Source organism: Cornus florida, unplaced genomic scaffold (genome assembly GCF_030987335.1).
Source record: "Cornus florida cultivar Cherokee Brave unplaced genomic scaffold, ASM3098733v1 CherokeeBrave_3.0.0_Hap2_Chr10, whole genome shotgun sequence".
Taxonomy (NCBI): domain Eukaryota; kingdom Viridiplantae; phylum Streptophyta; class Magnoliopsida; order Cornales; family Cornaceae; genus Cornus; species Cornus florida.
In genome coordinates, this window is record NW_026775580.1 from 104,084,888 (window position 1) to 104,103,454 (window position 18,567).

The window sequence follows — 18,567 nt, forward strand, 5'->3', positions numbered from 1 at the left end:
ATATCTTATTTGATTTAAACTAGACCGAATAAGTGACGTGTCATGAACCAACTCAATTACATAGCAACAATATCAAAACGCTACATTAATAATAGGTACATATAAAAAGTACATAAAATAATAATAATAATTGCTTGGTTCAATTTTTTGATAACTGAAAATTAGAAATTTGTACAAAATTAATTGACAATTTTTGAGAATTATTTTACAGAAAACTCAGTTATATATATATATATATATATAAAGAGCTTAATTTTCAGATAATTATATTTTATAGTTCTCTACTTTGATCATAATTGTTTTTTAAGAATCAAAATTTAAATTTCAGTCAAGACTCAAGAACAATTGAAGTAAAAAAACAATTTATAGTATAAAATTGGTTTTATTTCTCTTTGGTACTATATTATAATTTCCCAAGTTCTTATCTCAGCCAAAAAAATAATAATAATAATAATAATAATTCAATAAATAAATTAATTAAGAAGCAAACACACGTAAATAAATAAGGAAATTAAAAATCCTTGTCTTTTCAGATTCAGAGTATATATTTGTCTCCCCTTCTTACATAAACACAAACATTGATGGAAATGGAAATGGAAATGGAATCATACGCGCATAGAGTATATATTGATGTGATTCACCAAGATACACACACTCAGAATCTTTCATAGATCCCAAGGAAAAAAAAAAAAAAAAAAAAAATCTTCAAAAGCAAAAATGCTCTGTTTACATTAAGCTATTAAAGAAAGAATACTGATAAGAACTATATAGTAACGAAAGCAACACAAAGTTGTTCTAAGGTAGGCGAGACTAGCCGCGAGAGTTTGAAAATGGAGTGATCTTGATAACAAGTCCAGGGTAAACATCATCAGGGTCATTAATATGAGGGTTCTGCTCCACAATAAAAGGGTCACCACACTTGTCACTGATGGTGTGGAGGGTCTCTCCTTCTCCGACTACGTAGATTTCGTCGCACGGTGGTCGTCGGCTTATCAGATGGTGTCCACCTCTCACTGCAGCCTCATCATCCATGACCAGTGAATAGTCTCTGAAAGAGCTCAAGAAAATAAGCCCAACAACAAAAATGGCACACGACCGTGAAGCTATGGCTATTGACCTTGTTATGGCCTTCTTTGATGCAGGAGCCATGACAAAGAGAAACAGAGAGAGTTGTTTGGATTCTGAGAAAGAGAAATGAAAAAGGGAGTTGTTTGGATTTTTGATTATATAGAAGTTTGGAGAGGTGTATGTACGTGAAGACTAATTCCTTGTTTGACACAACACAATACAACTTTCGCTTCTTCTACGCAAGTAAAATGTATGACTTTTCTTTGACTAGTGACTTCTTTTGGTTGTTTCTAACTTTCTAATGTGGAAGTTGCCAAGTTGGGCGAGACCGTTGGAGTTACGCGAGTGGCAAAGAAATTAATGAATAGTTCAGGATCACAAATGGTGCAACTAACTATAAAAAATTAGACTGTGTTCCATGTTTTTGATAAAATTAGAAAAAAATATTTCACAAAATTGAATTAAAATTTTTGCCACTTCCATGTAGGGAAACTCAGCCTAAATTTGTCGGAGTCCCCTTCCTTTTTTGACTAATGACAAGAGTAATTATATGTAGTTCCACGGTTGGACAATAATTTACTAATTTTATGTGATCACCATTTACTATTTTTTTTTAGTGACCTCCATTTTGAATCAACTTGATAAGTGTAGAGATAGAGAGTCTAATTGTTGAACAAATTTAATTAATTTTATGTGAGTAGAGACTGATATTATCATAATTTAGGACTCCCTCGCATAAATCAGTTAGAATTGTTTGACTTTAAGGCTCGAAATCATGATTTAGGGATTTTTATTTTTATTTTTATTTTTATTTTTTCTCTCACTTTTTAGGACAAGAACTTCACAAAAACATGGTGCATCCTGGAAACTATTCACATGACAACTCTAAAAATGTTATGAGAAATAGCAGGCATACTTCAAAATCACTATTTATGACATTCTTCTCATAATCTCATATATGAGGCAGAGAATAAAACTGATCAACAACAACCAAGATTTAGTGAACATTAGGAGGTCCTGGAAATAGTGCAACAATGGTAAATGATATTAATTCACAGGAGTCTTCACTACACTTCCATATAGCAGCATGATGAAAGGCAAGAAAAGAGACCGAAATGGAAAGCAAACTTCAACATGCAGCAAAGGTTTTTATTACGCATCACTTATTATACATATGTCATCGATTTCATGAGCAGTGAAAACCAAAAACACAAAACCTCAATCAAACCAATAAAATAAATAAATATAGTTCATATCTTTGTTTATATATATATATATATATAGCAACATTGAGCGGAATTTTATATGTGATTTGTACCTTACTGATCGAAGAGCTACATTGAGGGGAAGCAAGCCATGAAACTTGGCGCCAACACAATTGCTTTGGACATGCTCCACTATTGAGTAAGAATATAGTTCTGCCGTCTAATAAAGATTGAGCCGCATGATGCGGAGGAAACAATCCATCTTCAAGAGGAACATTAAGATCCACATTTGGATAAATTTCTCCATCAAAACAGAGAGTTCATTTCTGTGATGTCAGAGAACATTCAGAATTGGGTCATCAGATACAGTGCACAAAATATATGTGAATAGTAATATATATCAACAACAATAAGAAAACACCAAGGCCAATAAACTAAGAAGCAGTAGTAATTAGTATGGGTGGCAAATGGGCGGATTGGGTCGGATTTGGATTGGTTAAAAATGAACGGATCAATATGGGTTAAGAGCCGTATTCAACCAGTTCAGAGTTGAGAATGGGCAGGGTCAACTCATTATGACCCATGAACCCATTAATTATATTTTAATTATTTTTAACTTTTTAATAAGTGCTAGGCGTTTACAAATAAATAAATAAATATATAAAGTTATTTTTTTAAATTGATTGAGTTTATATATATATTTTGGGTTTATGAAGTTAGGGTTTATATATATATATATATATATATATATATGGGGTTTATATATATTTGTGGCTGATGCTGCTGGTGCACAGTTGTAATGTCATCAAAGTGTTTGGGACTCTAATTTTGCTTCCTTAGGGTTTTTCAACTACGGAAAGAGCTTACATATATGGTGTGAATTGTGCACTGGGCATGGAGATGTTGAATATTAAAATTAGAGTTTATGTTTTGGGCACTGTAATTTCGCTTCTTTACCTTTTCTTTCTTTCTCGGAGCTTTATGAAGTTACAGTTTATTAATTACTTCTAATTGAAAGAGTTTATGATTGGTGGTGTGGGTGGTTTTTTTTTTTTTTTTTTTTTTTTTTTTTTTTTTTTTTTTCAATTTCTGAAATTAAGATTTATCAACTATGAGCTTGGAGTAGTTTGATTATTATTATTATTTTATTATTTTATAATAAAAAAATGAAAGTTTAAAGCACATCCATGTGTTCCTTTTAAGGGGAGCATTTAAAAAAAAAAAGTGACATATTTATAAAATTGCGGATAACTGTGTTTGGGTGGGTTAATTTCTTATCAGCAATTTTATAAGTAGGTGGATTAATTTTTTTATTTTATTTAAATGATGCATGCATTGTTATTAGGTAATTATACTAATTTTTTTTATAATGACTTTTATATCATATAATAGTGATTCTACTACTTTGGCATAGTGTTTTTATTTTAAATAAAAAAATATTATTTAATGCTTAATTTTTCATCATATGTGTATAAAGTTAATTTTTTTCAAAAATAAAAAGTTGAATACTTAAAATTGAAAATGTTATGTTTATGCACTTATTTAACAAATTATGTTATGTTTATGCACTTATTTAACAAATTATGTTACTAGGCAGATGGCTAAGGTAATGAATAACTTGAGAGGGCAGAGGAGTAGGAGGAAGGTGGGAATGGGGCCACCCAACACAATAGTTTCTTGTTTTGAAATTCTTTTGAGTTGTTAATGTGAATTAAAAATATATTATTCAATTCAATCAACTTGAACAATTCATTTATATATATATATATATATATATATATATAATTTCAGTTTTGCAACAATATTTTATGGTATTATAAATTGCATCCTCAGTGTAAAACATATAACGCTTTTCAAGTGCGTGGAGGGATATTATATATTAAAAAATTAAAATGTAATGTGAAGTTGTTGCCGTTGCATAAATAAGGTAAAGACAAAAGACACAGTTCAATTTGACATCTCAAATTTATAATATTACAATGATGCTGTCAGTGGTATAAGCCAAAACTTAATTATTTGAAATCTATCCCAAGTATATATATATACATGTTTTCATTTGCCTATTTCAATTTGGCAAAAACTTCATAAATTTACTCATGATCTTGCCTTTTATTGCCGTCAAAACCCATTTAAATTAAAGAACCCCTACCTCTCTCATTAGCAATTGCCTCTGTTACTGCTAACTTTGAAATATAATAAGAAAAATAAAATAAAAATATTTAAAAACTTAAATATAGATTTATAATATTTTTAACTTGTGAGATTTTTTAGTAACAATTTCAAAAAAATATAATAAGAAAAATAAATAAACATTTAAAGACTTAAATATAAATTGATAATATTTTTGTGAGATTTGTTAGTAACAATTTTAAAGAAATATATAGAATTGAAAGCATATTAAGCATGTATATTCAATTAATAAATCACTCGATGATTAATAAGGATAACTTATTACGAACTCTCTTAATAATATGATTTCGAATTCTAAAAATTGGTTTAAAATTATTTGGTTTAATTAAGAGTATTCACAAATCACAACCCACTGTGGCCATGCATTTTTTCCTTAAAAATTAAAATTAGTCTAGCTCTGTAAAATATTTATTTTGAAAAATATTCTATTTTTCTGGTCCATTAGATGTGGGTGTAAAATAACTTGTCTAAAATGGGAACGTGGGAGCGGGAGCAAGAAAGCAACAAAATTAGTGAGAATTTGAGTGAGAACTCAGGTGGAGTGTGAGAGTGACTCCTGTTGTGTGACTTAGATTCAAACACGAGGTACATTCGGTTGTAATTAAGCAAGATGACAGAGGCGTTTAATGTAATTTTATGAAAGATTAAAGAAATTCTAAGTATAGACATATATATCTGATCCGTAGAACATCGATCCATTAGATCAATCCAACTGTCCCAGGAATGGCGAGCCCCGAAGAAGCGAAGCTGGAACGATTTCTCCAATGGTTACAGGTGTATTTTTTGTAAAACCCTATTTCTAAAACCTCTCATTTTATTCAATTTTATTTTTCTAATATTTCTTCTGCTTGAATTCGAACCAAAATTTGAACTCAGTTGAATGGAGTCGAACTACGTGGTTGCAAAATCAAGTACTGTGATTCGAATAAAGGGTTTGGTATCTTCTCATCTGATGACGTCTCTGATGGTAATAAAATGCCATCTTCAATCCGTTTCTGCTCATTTCGCTTTTCGTTAATTTGATTGATTTTGAATTGTTTTATGGCCTGTTTAACTGGTTTGAAAATTGTGGGGTAAGCAAATAAATTAATTTATTGAATCAAGGAATTATATCTTCATTCATTTCATAATCAGATGAAGAGAGAAAAATAAAACAAAAAATCTTGGAACATAAAATTCATTTTAGTTTCCTTTACCCAATTTTATTAGAATACAGAAGACAGAACAGAGTTATTGAATTAATTATTTGTCTTACTAATTTTGGAAAAAAATCAGGGATTCTGTTAGTGGTTCCACTAGATTTAGCTATAACTCCAATGAGGGTACTCCAAGATCCTATACTGGGACCTGAATGTGGAGCATTGTTTGAGGAAGGGGAAGTAGATGACCGGTTCTTGATGATTTTGTTTCTTACCGTGGAACGTCTAAGGAAGAATTCTTCTTGGAAGCCGTATGTATAGCATCACATGTACTGGGTTTATTTTGGATGACATGTTTCTAATAGGTCTTTTTGGTTGGTCTTGTTAATATTTTGAGAGAATATTTTACCAGGTATCTTGATATGCTTCCAACCACATTCGGAAATCCTCTTTGGTTCACTGATGATGAGCTTTTGGAGCTAAAAGGGACTTCATTGTATCGGGCTACTGAGTTGCAGGTATACTGTTCACATTTTTGGCTTAGTTTGGTTTGAGTTGTTTGAACATATGAAATGATATGCTATCATAAGCTAGAATGAAGTCTCTGCTTGATATCTCATTATGGAGTGTATCCTTAGCTTATTCAAAATTGTGTTGTAATTCCAAATTCCAAATATATTAATCTTCAATTGTGTATATTTATATTACTTCTGGGATCAGTTGTGCTTGTTTAAATTACTGAACAGCATACCTGACTAAAGCCAGGTTTATTTTACAGAAAAAAAGTTTGCAGTCTATATATGATGATAAAGTGAAGAATTTGGTGAAAAAGCTTTTGCTTCTTGATGGGGATTCGGAAAGGTGTGTGTGAAGTTATTGATTGGATAATATTTATTTAATTACAATTCATATATGGTTTTTATTTGGGCTTGCTTGAGCACATTTGAGTTATCATGTTCATTCCCTCTTATATATTTGTCTTCCTATAGCATGATGTACATTAAAGTCTGGATAAATGGTTGTTGGTGCTCATGTTTTTTTCCTAAATGTTGGTGCTCATGTTTTTGTTTTCAATATTGGAAGAGTGCCCATTTGTGCGGAAAGTATTGGTAATCATCGGTAATTTTTCTCATTTATTTTCTCTAGTTAAAAGAAATTCAACATCAGTAAATACAACCTCAAAAAATTGAAACTTGCGCGTGAGTAAGAGATTTTATAAACTGTATTGCAGAAAATAATATAAATTGCGCTTATGCCATAAATCATACTCATGATGAATAAATCTCTGCAAACATTGTACAAATAATTGATTTTAATCAGTGCTAAAATCCTTTTCATTCCCAGATTACATTAAATTTGTATCAGAGCTGAGGAGGGTGTTCCTTTGCCCTTGTTCGGCATCAATAAATACATACAAAATATATACCTCTCATGTTGTGTCCTTGCACTATTCCCATGCGTTTGTCCATGCTACTTAATTAGTTGTAGAGACTAGATACTGATAAAATTTTGAATTTCTAGTTAACGTTCTCATCAGTGTCACACTTGAGAGATTTCCCTCATGTTCTGTAGGTTCTGTTTCTGTTATATATGAATTATAGACATTAAAATATACTTATGATGTGTGTATCTGCAAAAAAAAAAAAAAAATTGGCAGTTATAATCTCTGTAAATTTAGAAAGTGAAGGCGGCATTGTCTTTCTTTGCAAGTGATGCTGTTTGGAAATTCTTAGCATTGATGGAAGCACTAGAATTTTGACATAGTATGACATGATAAAATACTAGAAAAATACCAATTTTATAACATTATGTCTTCTTTGCCTTTTGTTTTTCTTTTCTTTCATGGTTCATTAACTTGTATAAATGTGCTATATACTTGGCAGGATGCCACCCACAATTACATGTTAAATAGAACATGAGTTGCTATCACCATTTTTATTTGAATGCTAATTCCTGTTATTATTGCTCAAATCTTCACTGAAACACTTTTTGTTGCTATTTTTTTCCAGTGAAGTGTGTTTTGAAGACTTCCTTTGGTAAGCATCTTTCTCAAGGAACTGGTGTTTGGTCTGTGTGTCTTATGTCTTAATTACATTCTTGACTATAACTATGAAACTACTTTTAAAATAACAAGCTAATAATATTGCACAATTTGACACCATTATAGGGCAAATTCCATATTTTGGACTCGTGCTCTGAATATTCCTTTTCCACGTTCTTATGTATTTCCACAAATTCAAAAAGAGCAAGATAGCACCTCTTTGAGCTTGAGCAGATATTCTGGGGAATCTACCAATCATATTTCGAGTGAAGAGTTGGTTAACGGGAACAATGGAAAAAGTGAGGTTATTTTCCCCCCTCACTAGATCTCCATGAAATAATTCTTACTCAAATGCAATCTGCAGAGGGCTATGATTCCGGTTAATACACACTTTTTTTTTTTGTTAAACTGAGATCACAGCCTTTTTTAGGACCAGAGAATATTGGGGTTGAAAGTCAAATTACTGGAGTCGCATCCACTTCACTACAAGGAGAGACTATTTGGGTTGAGGGTCTTGTCCCCGGCATTGACTTTTGCAACCATGGTAATCCACTTGTTCTATGATTAGAGTTTCTATTGTTTCACCAAAAGTATTGTTTGACTCTCTTTCTGAAAGTTTTTTCTTTTAAAACAAAAAAATAAAAAATAAAAATCATTTTCCTTTTTTGTTCTTTCATTTTTTTCTTTTATATTTTCTTTTGTTCAAGGAAATGTAGGACACTCAAAGTTTTGACAATTGGTCTATCAAGCATTCATTGATGTGGCAACTATGTCTGATATTAGTTTGGACTGGCGTTGTTTGATAAACCAATTTAATATATAAAACTGAACATGTTAAATGTTTTTATAATTAAGTGTGTTTAATAACGCAATTTGAGTGTCAACTAAATAAGTTTCACTTATCATTAAATATTTTCAGTGAAAATCTATTTTAAATTTTTAGTGCAATTCAGCATTTAAAGCCTCAACGCTTAAATCATCCGCTAAGGGGAAATGTGTAGAATAAAAAGTGATGGGTTTTTGGTTGAATCCATCATATTATTGTTTCATTCTTCATTATTTAACTCTTTATGTCACTCTGCCTATACCATCACTGACACAGACTAAAACAAAGATAATTATATGCTAAATATTTTTTAGTTTCCTAATGCCCACAGTGAAGGTTGTGTATGTGCATCTACAATTCCGTGGGCTTAATAAAGTGTTATCATTTTCAGATTGCATCATGATTCTCTATAGTGATAATTCGAGATCTGTCTTTTTTTTTTTTTTTTTGGTGTATCATGAGTTCTTTATATTAAACAGTTGTATGTAGTTATAATTAGCATAAGTTAAATACCAGATTGAATTATTATTTTGTAAGGACATAAGTTGTTCTTTGTGAATTATGAAAAAAAAAATCTTAGTGTTTGTCTTGCTTAGATTCTTGTTACATATATATTATGTCTCTCTTGCTGTTAATGTTGCCATGCAGGTTTGAAGGCAGCTGCAACTTGGGAAGTTGATGGAACAGGATCAGTAACTGGACTTCCTTCCTCTATGTACCTTCTATCTGGTAGTATTTCTCCCAGTTTCTTGATTTCTTATAACCTGAAATTTATGTAATCATATTATTTTCCAACGAGGGTTTAGAATGTTTGTTTTCCTTTCTCATTTGGTTAAATTAATGGGATATCTGACGAGTCATGATGTTCTTTGTTTTGCAATTGGAAAGCTGAACAAAGTCCCTTCAAAACCGAGAAAGAGATATCCATTAGTTACGGTAATAAAGGAAATGAGGTAATTTTTCTTGCTGCATTATATCAAGAACCATACTATATGCACTCAGTACCCTGTATGTGTGGTATCTGGAGGCTGGGGCTACCAGTCTTTAAGTATACTCTTACTGAATTATCTAATTATTTCATGTGTTCAAATTTATCAATGTATATACTTGGTTTTTGTGCATAAATGCCATAATTAATAATCTGTGTGAAGCGAATGTATTTGGGTAACATGCAAAAACACCTCTTGCATTAATCCCCCCTTTCAATGAATTGAGCATAAAAAAATTTCTCTGTTCCAGAAATAACTGATACATGTCTTATTTTGGTTTAGCCCTCACATATTCTTGTAATTTTCTTTACTATATTTTAGAAGACTCAACTAAACCTTATTTGAATCCTTTGTCATCATGTATTCTCTCCCTACCCCAACCATTTCGATTGGATTTTCTATTGTGCTTGTTGCGCCACTAACTTAAACCACTTCGCTCCCTACTATTGCAGTAAGAAGGCTCGTCAAATGAACTGAACTGATGCATTACCATTAGGCTCTCTCGTGGAATGATTATATATATATATATATATATATATATATATATATAGATAGATAGATAGATAGATAGATAGAGCTCATATTGTTTTAAATGAGAATGCATGAGCAAATGGAATCTCCAATTTTCTTATAGAATATTACAATCATTTTGTATTTGATGCAGGAATTGCTGTACCTATATGGATTTGTCATTGATAATAACCCAGATGATTATCTCATGGTAATTTATTTATTTGAAACATTTAGCATGTCCACTTCTCATCTATACTCTCTTGTGACCTGATTTTAACTTCTAATAATGATATTATTTCGAGTAACTTGATAAAACCATTTATTGGTTATTTGCGAATCATGTTCTGTAATTCTGCCTAATTATTTAGATTAAGAATATACTATTTAGCTCATGAGTCAACTTATAATAGTGTGTTATAAAACCCAGGCACTTGGATATGTGCAAATTAAATCCATTAACTTTACAGGTTCATTATCCGGTAGATGCTATTCAGAGAGTTCCCTTTTCGGAGTCCAAAGTACAGCTTATTGAAGCACAGGTCAGCAATTGTATTTTGTCATTGTGTCATGAATTATACATTGTTTTGATTAATAAATACTATTTCCAGCTTATTTGTCTACTTCTTAGGTAGATTGATGCAAGTTTAGTTGCTCACAATATTGTTTTTGTGCGTAAATTATTTATATGTAAGTTTGTACATTATCACGTGTACTTGTGCATTTTTGATTTACAATTTTTCGTTACAAATTTATGTGTATTTAATTTATTGACAAGACTGATCAGTGTTACAGAAAGCTGAGATGAGGTGTCTTTTACCTAGAAGTTTGCTAGATCAGGGTTTTTTCCCAGCATCCACTCCACAGAAAGAAAACAAGGATAAGTATGGAATCAGTCAGGTTTGCAACTATAGTTGGAGTGGTCAACGCAAGATGCCCTCTTACTTAAATAAACTTGTTTTTCCCGAGGATTTCTTAACTGCCTTGAGGACCATAGCCATGCAAGAAGACGAGTTATATCAGGTTTCATCATTACTTGAGGAGGTTTGGCTTCTCTTGATTACACCTTTTTCCCCTCTGAATAATTGGCCGTTTAAATTACTTTCAGCTTGGTGAATGTTCATTTATGTTTTTCAATAACTTTTAAGTTATTTGTGTTAGTATCAAAGTAGTGAATGGGTTCTTCTTATTAAAGATCAAAAAGACGATTCTTAATATAAATAAGTTGCTGATGAAGTGGTAAAAATCAGAGATGATTTGTAATATAAGTTGAGTTAAAGAGCCCAAATACATGTGGGCAAAAATTGCATGTAAAGGGACTTGCATTACTGGATGCTTAAGAGTTGTCGTTATTACCGTTACTTGGTTCTGATCGGGGGAGATTACTATTTGAAAATTAAGCATGTACAGTGGTTTACATTAAATATGATGGCATATATATCAGCGATACTCAGGAAAATGTTAGCTAAATGAGCTAAACTTGACCATTTTTTTTCCCCAAGTATTCTTTATTTATCTCAGCATTGAGACTTGTTCAAGATGATATTTATTTACAATCAGACTTATCCTGAAATCTATTATTACAAATAATTATAAAGTTGTCAGGGCTTAACCTTCCATATTTATTAAAGGAAAAAAATACCTGGAAAGTTCTTAATGAAATGATAGGTTTCGTATTTATTAAGGGATCAAGGTTTCAAGTTACCCATTCTTATTCTGTTAGTTGTTTGATCCATTCCAGCAGGATATGTTTTGTATTTTGTTAAAAAGGTCCTTGGTTTCACATCAAAGTAAAACACCAATAGTTAGTCTGGTTTGAACTTTAAATTGTTTACCTTTTTCGGTTCCTTGACCTCTAATTGAATATATATATATTTTTCTCCAAGCTTGTTGGTGCTGGAGGGGATAGGCAACCATCAGATGCAGAAGTTCGAGCTGCAATATGGGAGGCTTGTGGGGATTCCGGAGCTTTGCAACTGCTCGTTGATCTTCTTAATACCAAGTAACCTCTGGAATCTAGCTTACTGGATTCTCAATACCAAGTTAACAGTGCTGATGTAAAATTTAAATCTTTATTTCAAATTTGCATGCCTCTAGGATGCCATTGTTTCTTATATCATCTTAATAAAAGAAAAGTTTCTAGTTGGAGTATCTGTATGACTATCATTTACTTGAACTTTTTTTTGGGTGAGTTTTACTTGAACTTGGTTCAGAAGAATTTTCTTTTTTTTCTCCCTTTTTTTTTTTTTTTTTTGTAATTCATTCCCAGTAAAATTTTATTTGGGTACTTCTATCAAGTTTAAAACTTTGGTTCTGAAACTGAAACTAGTATGGTCAGTTTGGAAAGTTGGCATAATTTGTTTGGGAAATACATCATGTTTTAGTTTAAACAGTGTCCATAAAATACCCTTGGGGTGCGAAATGAGTAACCTGAACATTTTATATGGCATGATTAAGTATAGGCTGAAACAATTCTGGCATGTACACATTTCCATTTTTTGTTGTTAAAATTTGGAATCTTGAATGTTATACCCAGATCGTTTTCGCATTAAAGAACCATAATCTCGTGTCCTGATCTGTTACCCCTTGCTAATTCTAATTGTTGAGGATTCTACTTATGTTAGTTCCAAACATGTCCGCTTTTGTTTCAATCAATTTTCCTTTGTATGCTGTATTGAGTAAAGTTGGGTTCTCTTAAGACTTGTCTATGAAGCCTAGACTAGCAATATCAGTCCGTCTGTCCCTTTTTTTTTTTTGGTTGTTGTTGTTGTGTGTGGGGATAAGTTAGATATAATCCCTCTCCTTTTGGGGTAGACTGCTTGTACGAAGGACGTACTTTAGTTATTTATTTTGCTGTAACGTAACAGTTTGGTTTTTGAGATCCATGTAGGTAAATCGTTTGCTTTCATTTAAGAGTAGCCTCTGGAAATTTTAAACTCGTTAATTGAGGATTTACAAAAAAAAAAAAAAAAAAAAAAATTTGTTCTCCTCTGTTTTAATATCGTCTTCTTAGAACTCCTCAACTTTTTGTTCATTTCTCTTTTGATGGGATTAGTGTGCTTAACTTGAATATAATTCTCAGTATAAATAGCCCTAAAGCTTGAACACAATAAAAGAGTTAGTTAGAACTCTTATTATCTCACATAAAATTGACTTTGTAACATTTTATATCTGCTGCCTAACTTAATTTTATGTGTACTAGGATGATGGATCTCGAAGAGGGGTCTGGGGCAGAGGACTGTGACATTGAACTACTTGAGAAGGCCTGCTGTGCCAAAATTCCAAAAGACTGCAAGAGGTACCAAAAATATAAGCTTATAAAACATTAACTAAGTTAAACTATGGTGTGCCTCTCAGTGTGTGTTTTGGACACTTGTGAGATCCAACATATTATCTTATAAGTGCAGGCTCATTGCAAATGCAATAATATAACATGACAAAATAATGTTATACAATATGACTCATTTCAAACAGTATGTAAAATAAAATGTGTTGCATTCTTTATGCCATTGAACTTTTGCTAGTTACTTTGCTACAAACTAATTACAAACTCTGTTCATATTTTACCCTCTTGTTAGCTTATGTACTTCAAAGTTTAACAAAAAGAAAAAATTTTGAAAGAAAGAAAGAAAAAATAGAAAAGAGAAAACCAACTCGCATACTTGTCTTGATTCTTTGCTTGGACTAACTGAAATTTTTGTTAGTTTACCATCTTTTCCATCACTAAGCAATGTTTTTATTTTCCTGGAAGGTATCATTGAGCATTGTTCATCTCATTTTCAACTATAAAATGTTCGTGCACATGTTGGAATTTTATTAATTAGGGATTGTCTTGTTCTGTTTTGGACTGCCCAACAGAGAGACAAATGGTTCAGTTCAGCACGAGTTGTTGAGTAGAAAGAGGTGGTGTAGCATAGTATATCGACAAGGGCAAAAGCGACTCACCCATCTTTTCCTGAAGGAAGCAGAGAATGCCTTGCAATTAGCCTTGAGTGAGGGCAACTGATCATCTATGGTAGGCTTGTTTTATTTCATGCATAAGTTATGCAGACTAGGATTTTATTTTATCTTTTTGGTCGGTTTGTTGTTGATATATATATATTTGCCATATATTTGTAGAAGTCGAAATTTTCAAGGATTCGAGTAGAAAGACAGTTAACATTCAGTTCCCTTTTTTCATAGTGATTTCTCTATTTTATTCTTCTGTGTGATTCCGGAACAATTTGGCCTTGATACAAATCACACCCTCACTTTATGAGATCTTAATCAATTTGTGTTTATATATAGTATATAAACTTTTTTCTATATATTATTACAATCTCAATAGTTTAAATTTGAAGTCTAGAAGTAGGATGTCCATAGCAACATTGTTGAATATCAGATTGGAAGTACCACAAACACTAGGCTATGAGAAAGTATTGATCCCCTTTGAGTACCACTAGGCTACCAAAAAGTATTGATCCCCAAAGCTAAGTCACATAAAACGGAACGGGAGTGGGAGCATAAGAGCGGCAAAATGAAGTTATAAATAGTGAAAATTTGAACCAGAGCTCGCGCAGAACGTGAAAGCAACATCCGCTGAGAAGGATTGTGTGACTTAACCCCAAAATAGTTAATATATGGTATCCCTAATGATAAATTGTCAAAAGAAATAGGGAGTTTTCATTTGAGGGTACTACTGCGTAGGTACCGGAGTATTGAAAATTTAAACTATTGAAAATTTAAACACTTGCCTTCAATAAACGTTATGTTTGTTTTCTTACCTGACATGTTTTTAATATTAATTTTGTTCTCGACTTTCCACTGTGAAAGGTGGAAAAATATCACTAAGCTATGGTCTTTAATAATTGTGTAATTGTTTTTAGATGATGACATGTTTCTAATATTAATTTGTGTAGGTGTGTATAATTTTGTCAAACTATTATACCAGGTTTCGAACCACATTTGGAAATCTACTGATCACGAGCTCTTGGAAGTTGGAACTATCTAAATGTAACTTCGCCTCAAGTTTGTCAACTTAGATTACATATATATAAGATACATTTGCAAAAAGCATGTGCATCCTCCAAAACACATTGAGACATTTCCGAGTCTTTTAACAAAAGATACTTATAGATTAGTTTGGGAGGTACATTACCAAGTTCACATCAGTCTCGCAAGCCAGCTACATTCCTCAGTGTCCACCCAATGATATAGGCGGCGGAGGCAGCAACAGCACCATTGGTGAGGGTGACCACAGCGGATAACACATAGTTCTGACGAGCAATCTTGGCCTTCGCTATCCCGAGTAGTGCAAGGGCCAATGCAGATAGTATGCACGCGCCGATGAACTTGTGCGTGTCATTGTGGGTGAATGGTTTGAGAATGATGAAAGAGAGAAGAGGTGCACTTCCAAACACAAGAAAAGCCGCAAAGGTGACCAGGCCATTCTTCCACGGCTTATCTTCCTGGTCCAGCGGTGGCATTCCTTTCAGAGTCGCCATTTTCTCATCCACCAATATGTCCTTATACTTGGCCAATATGTTCACCACCTTGCAACAAGTAAGTAATATATTTTCAGTGTGTAGAATATAATCTTATATGACACAACACTTGGAATCCTTGGGGAAATTGGAGGATCATACCGTGGTCGAATCGTGGACATCCATTCCAAGAGCTTGATACCGCCGGATTAACTCCAGTTGCTGGGGCTCAGAGTGGTTGGTGACTTCCCACAGGGTCACCATCCTCTCCTTGGCTGCCACGTCCTTCTCGGTGCTGGTTGACACAAAATCTCCAAACCCCATTGATATACCATCAGCAACCAGATTCGCAAACCCAAGGACCAACACATCAACTGCAATCGAAAGCCAGTCCATTCAATTTTTAGGTGGTCAAAGTGTGCATATGTGGTAGCTCAGTTTAAGATATTAGTAAAAGTATATATACCACACAAGTAGCCGGAGAAAGCATTTTGCGTTTGTACAATAGAACAGTAATTGGGTTTCAGCATACACTGACCCAACCACGTATTAGTATATGTTTAACCCAGGGATTGGCTCAAGTGAGTAAGTCACTTGGCCTAGTGTTTCCGGAAAGATCTTGTTTAAAGTTCGCCTCATCATTGCAAACAATTCCTCGAGGGGTATGAGAGTATAGGAAAAAAAAATTATTATTTATTTTACTCGTACTTTTTAAGTATGCATTAATACTAAGGGCATGTTTGTTCGTGTTCTTGCTGACAGAAACAAAGGCATGTTTGTTTTGTCATGATTGGTAATATTTGTTACATTTTGCACTTTTTTGCTACTGTAGCTGGATAATTGTGGATTCTTTTTTATTATTATTATATATATAAAACAGCAATGTAATATAAATAGCATATTTTTAATTTACAATTATTCAAACATATATTTTTTTTTTTTGAAAGATAGTGCAACAAATTTAGTTTAGCAAATATGTATCTGATACACAATAAAATCACATCACAACCAAAAATTTAAAAAAATAATTAAAAAAACATTGTTTCTAAATTGAATTTGTTGGGAGATACATATCTATAGTCTATACTAGATAATGCACTAAGAAGAGTATTTAGTTTTAATTTTTATTGCTAGCTATCATTAATCAAAATGAAATCGAACAACGAAAATAATATGTTTAAGGTAGTTATAAAGATCTGGCCAAAAATTAGACATAATTAAGAATAATTAAGTTGAGTACCTGAAGAGAGATGACTGGCGGAGATGGAGGAAATAAGAGAAAAACTAGTGACAATGGCGTCGAGGCCGGCATACACAATGCTCTTCACGAACTCACCTTTCCATGGTTCTTTAGGTCTCTCATCACTTGTATCTGCTTTCTCCATTCCTTCCTCCGTTGATCGGAGCAGGGCGGTGGCTGTGGTGGAGTTCTCAGCCATTTTTGTTTTTGTTTCTTTTTTTACCACTCGGATACTAGTATCTTACAACACTTACGCTACTTCTAGCTAGTGAGATAATAAAGGCTTGTAAGTGTCTTGTGTCACCTTGCATGTGCTTGTGCTTTACACGTGTTGAACTCACCTTCGTCTCTTGACTTTTTGTTTTTTTCCCACTTTAGTCAAACTGATATACTTAGCTTACACGTGTAATGACAGAGCGTGCGGCTTGCACACATCATTGAGACTATATTGTTAGAGCCGTGGCCGGATAAATTATTAGATAGGCGTGATTTATAAGCATGCGGGTTCAATGAATAGTGAAAAATATACCTTTCGTAAAAATTGGTTTGTTTTACTAAGACTTTGTTTGGAATGCTGAATTTGATGGGATTTGAATTTGAAAATAGGATTTGTCTTGTTTGGAATCACGGAATTACAAAAAATATTTGATAATTATAGGATTTCAAATATGTTTTAATTGCGTTTCAAATTTAGTCTAAAAAGTCAGGATTTGACGGGATATATATTCTTTAATTAAATATTTCCTTAATTAGCCTTTCAACTTCTTCTCGTTATTAAACTCTATCTTAAATATCTACTACCATACCTCAATTTCTAACGTTTTCTTTCCTATTATCTTATTTAACTAAATTCTTCCTATTCTCTTTTTTAACTAAATCCATACTACTTCGTTCTCTATATAATAATACCGTTGTTTTTAATCTATAGATATATATTTTTCCCTCTAAGTGTTGAGCATATATTTTTTTCTCTGAGTGTTGACCATATCCAGATCAGTAATAAACTACATATTCAAGTCTTTTGTGTATTTTAATTTTATTTAAATAAGGGCAAAAATGCTATTATATTATTTTTATTCAAAATCCCATTCTAAATTTGTTTCAAACATGTAAATAAAATTCCATTTTAATTCCAATTCCTATTCTAATTCAGATTACTTTTCTAAATCCTAAAATAATTGTTTCCGAACAAAGCGTAAGTATCCAAACATTTGGTAAATACTTACTAAAAATTAAAACACTAATTTGATATTTTTATATGTTTTTGTACTATAAGTTTTGGTACGGTTAGTGATGAATATTATTATTATTTAAAAAAAAAAATTTAAATGACATTTTTAAATTAATCATTATATTTTTTAAACTTACTACATTTTTTTTACTAAACGTATATTTATATTTTTTGCTTTTAAAAATTTTACAATAAATAAACATTTCTAAACGTGTTTTTAATTACTATTCAAAACATTTTATAATAAAACGCATATCAAACATGCATATGCCCTAAGTAAATAATTTAATAAAAGTCCTCCGATCATAGAACTTTGAAATTTATTAATTCACTTTTACAAAACTATTTTTTCAATAAGAAAATTTACATTTAATTATTCATCAAGTATCAAAATTAAGTCGCATTAGTATCATTGTAACCCGTATATATTGTTTGTTGATATGATGCATATAGAATTTTCGATCCTTTTTTTTTTTTTTTTAATTTGGTAAATATTATTTTTAATTTTGTACAGTGCATTTTAATTACCAAGTATAAAAGATAATAAATTATCTTTAAAACAAATTATTTCTTATTTTTAACAAACTCTATTGATTCAATTTGTATAAAAGATATGAAATCGTCTAAAAAAAAAATCATCCTTTATTATTTTTGACAAATTCTATT

General features: G+C 31.8%; 3 protein-coding genes across 7 annotated transcripts; 1 reads left to right on the forward strand and 2 right to left on the reverse strand.

Moving 5' to 3' along the window:
• Positions 1–284: 284 nt before the first annotated feature.
• On the reverse strand, positions 285–1,215 carry LOC132279632 (uncharacterized). Its single transcript, XM_059781658.1, has one exon. It carries the CDS (start codon positions 1,147–1,149, stop codon positions 811–813), a length of 339 nt encoding a protein of 112 aa, XP_059637641.1. The 5' UTR covers positions 1,150–1,215; the 3' UTR covers positions 285–810.
• Positions 1,216–5,148: 3,933 nt separating this feature from the next.
• Positions 5,149–15,030, forward strand: LOC132276605 (uncharacterized). Of its 5 annotated transcripts, none has more exons than XM_059778100.1 (17): positions 5,149–5,237; positions 5,340–5,430; positions 5,739–5,913; positions 6,015–6,120; positions 6,381–6,463; positions 7,612–7,638; positions 7,770–7,947; positions 8,064–8,187; positions 9,118–9,198; positions 9,358–9,422; positions 10,123–10,179; positions 10,439–10,510; positions 10,764–11,012; positions 11,855–11,970; positions 13,171–13,266; positions 13,827–13,983; positions 14,899–15,030. In XM_059778100.1, exons 1-16 carry the CDS (start codon positions 5,187–5,189, stop codon positions 13,972–13,974), a joined length of 1,719 nt encoding a protein of 572 aa, XP_059634083.1. In that variant the 5' UTR covers positions 5,149–5,186; the 3' UTR covers positions 13,975–13,983; positions 14,899–15,030. The 5 variants fall into 5 exon arrangements, with proteins under 5 accessions (XP_059634083.1, XP_059634084.1, XP_059634082.1 ...); XM_059778101.1 differs by lacking the exon at positions 14,899–15,030 and adding an exon at positions 14,867–14,886; XM_059778099.1 differs by lacking the exon at positions 14,899–15,030 and having other exon boundaries at positions 13,827–14,138.
• An 85-nt stretch (positions 15,031–15,115) lies between these two features.
• Positions 15,116–15,826, reverse strand: LOC132276606 (uncharacterized). The gene is made up of 2 exons (XM_059778104.1): positions 15,593–15,826; positions 15,116–15,499 (listed from the first exon to the last, which is right to left on the reverse strand). The coding sequence occupies exons 1-2, from the start codon at positions 15,824–15,826 to the stop codon at positions 15,116–15,118; spliced, it is 618 nt and encodes a 205-aa protein (XP_059634087.1).
• Between the last annotated feature and the right edge of the window lie 2,741 nt (positions 15,827–18,567).

Excerpts from the sequence above, each read along its gene's own strand:
- LOC132279632 (XM_059781658.1), bottom strand. The coding sequence starts at position 1,149 with ATGGCTCCTGCATCAAAGAAGGCCATAACAAGGTCAATAGCCATAGCT.
- LOC132276605 (XM_059778100.1), top strand. The coding sequence starts at position 5,187 with ATGGCGAGCCCCGAAGAAGCGAAGCTGGAACGATTTCTCCAATGGTTA. Across the intron at positions 5,431-5,738 it reads ATCTGATGACGTCTCTGATG|GGATTCTGTTAGTGGTTCCA; the intron begins GTAATAAAATGC and ends GAAAAAAATCAG. Across the intron at positions 5,914-6,014 it reads AAGAATTCTTCTTGGAAGCC|GTATCTTGATATGCTTCCAA; the intron begins GTATGTATAGCA and ends ATATTTTACCAG.
- LOC132276606 (XM_059778104.1), bottom strand. The coding sequence starts at position 15,826 with ATGGACTGGCTTTCGATTGCAGTTGATGTGTTGGTCCTTGGGTTTGCG. Across the intron at positions 15,500-15,592 it reads ATGTCCACGATTCGACCACG|GTGGTGAACATATTGGCCAA; the intron begins GTATGATCCTCC and ends ACTTGTTGCAAG.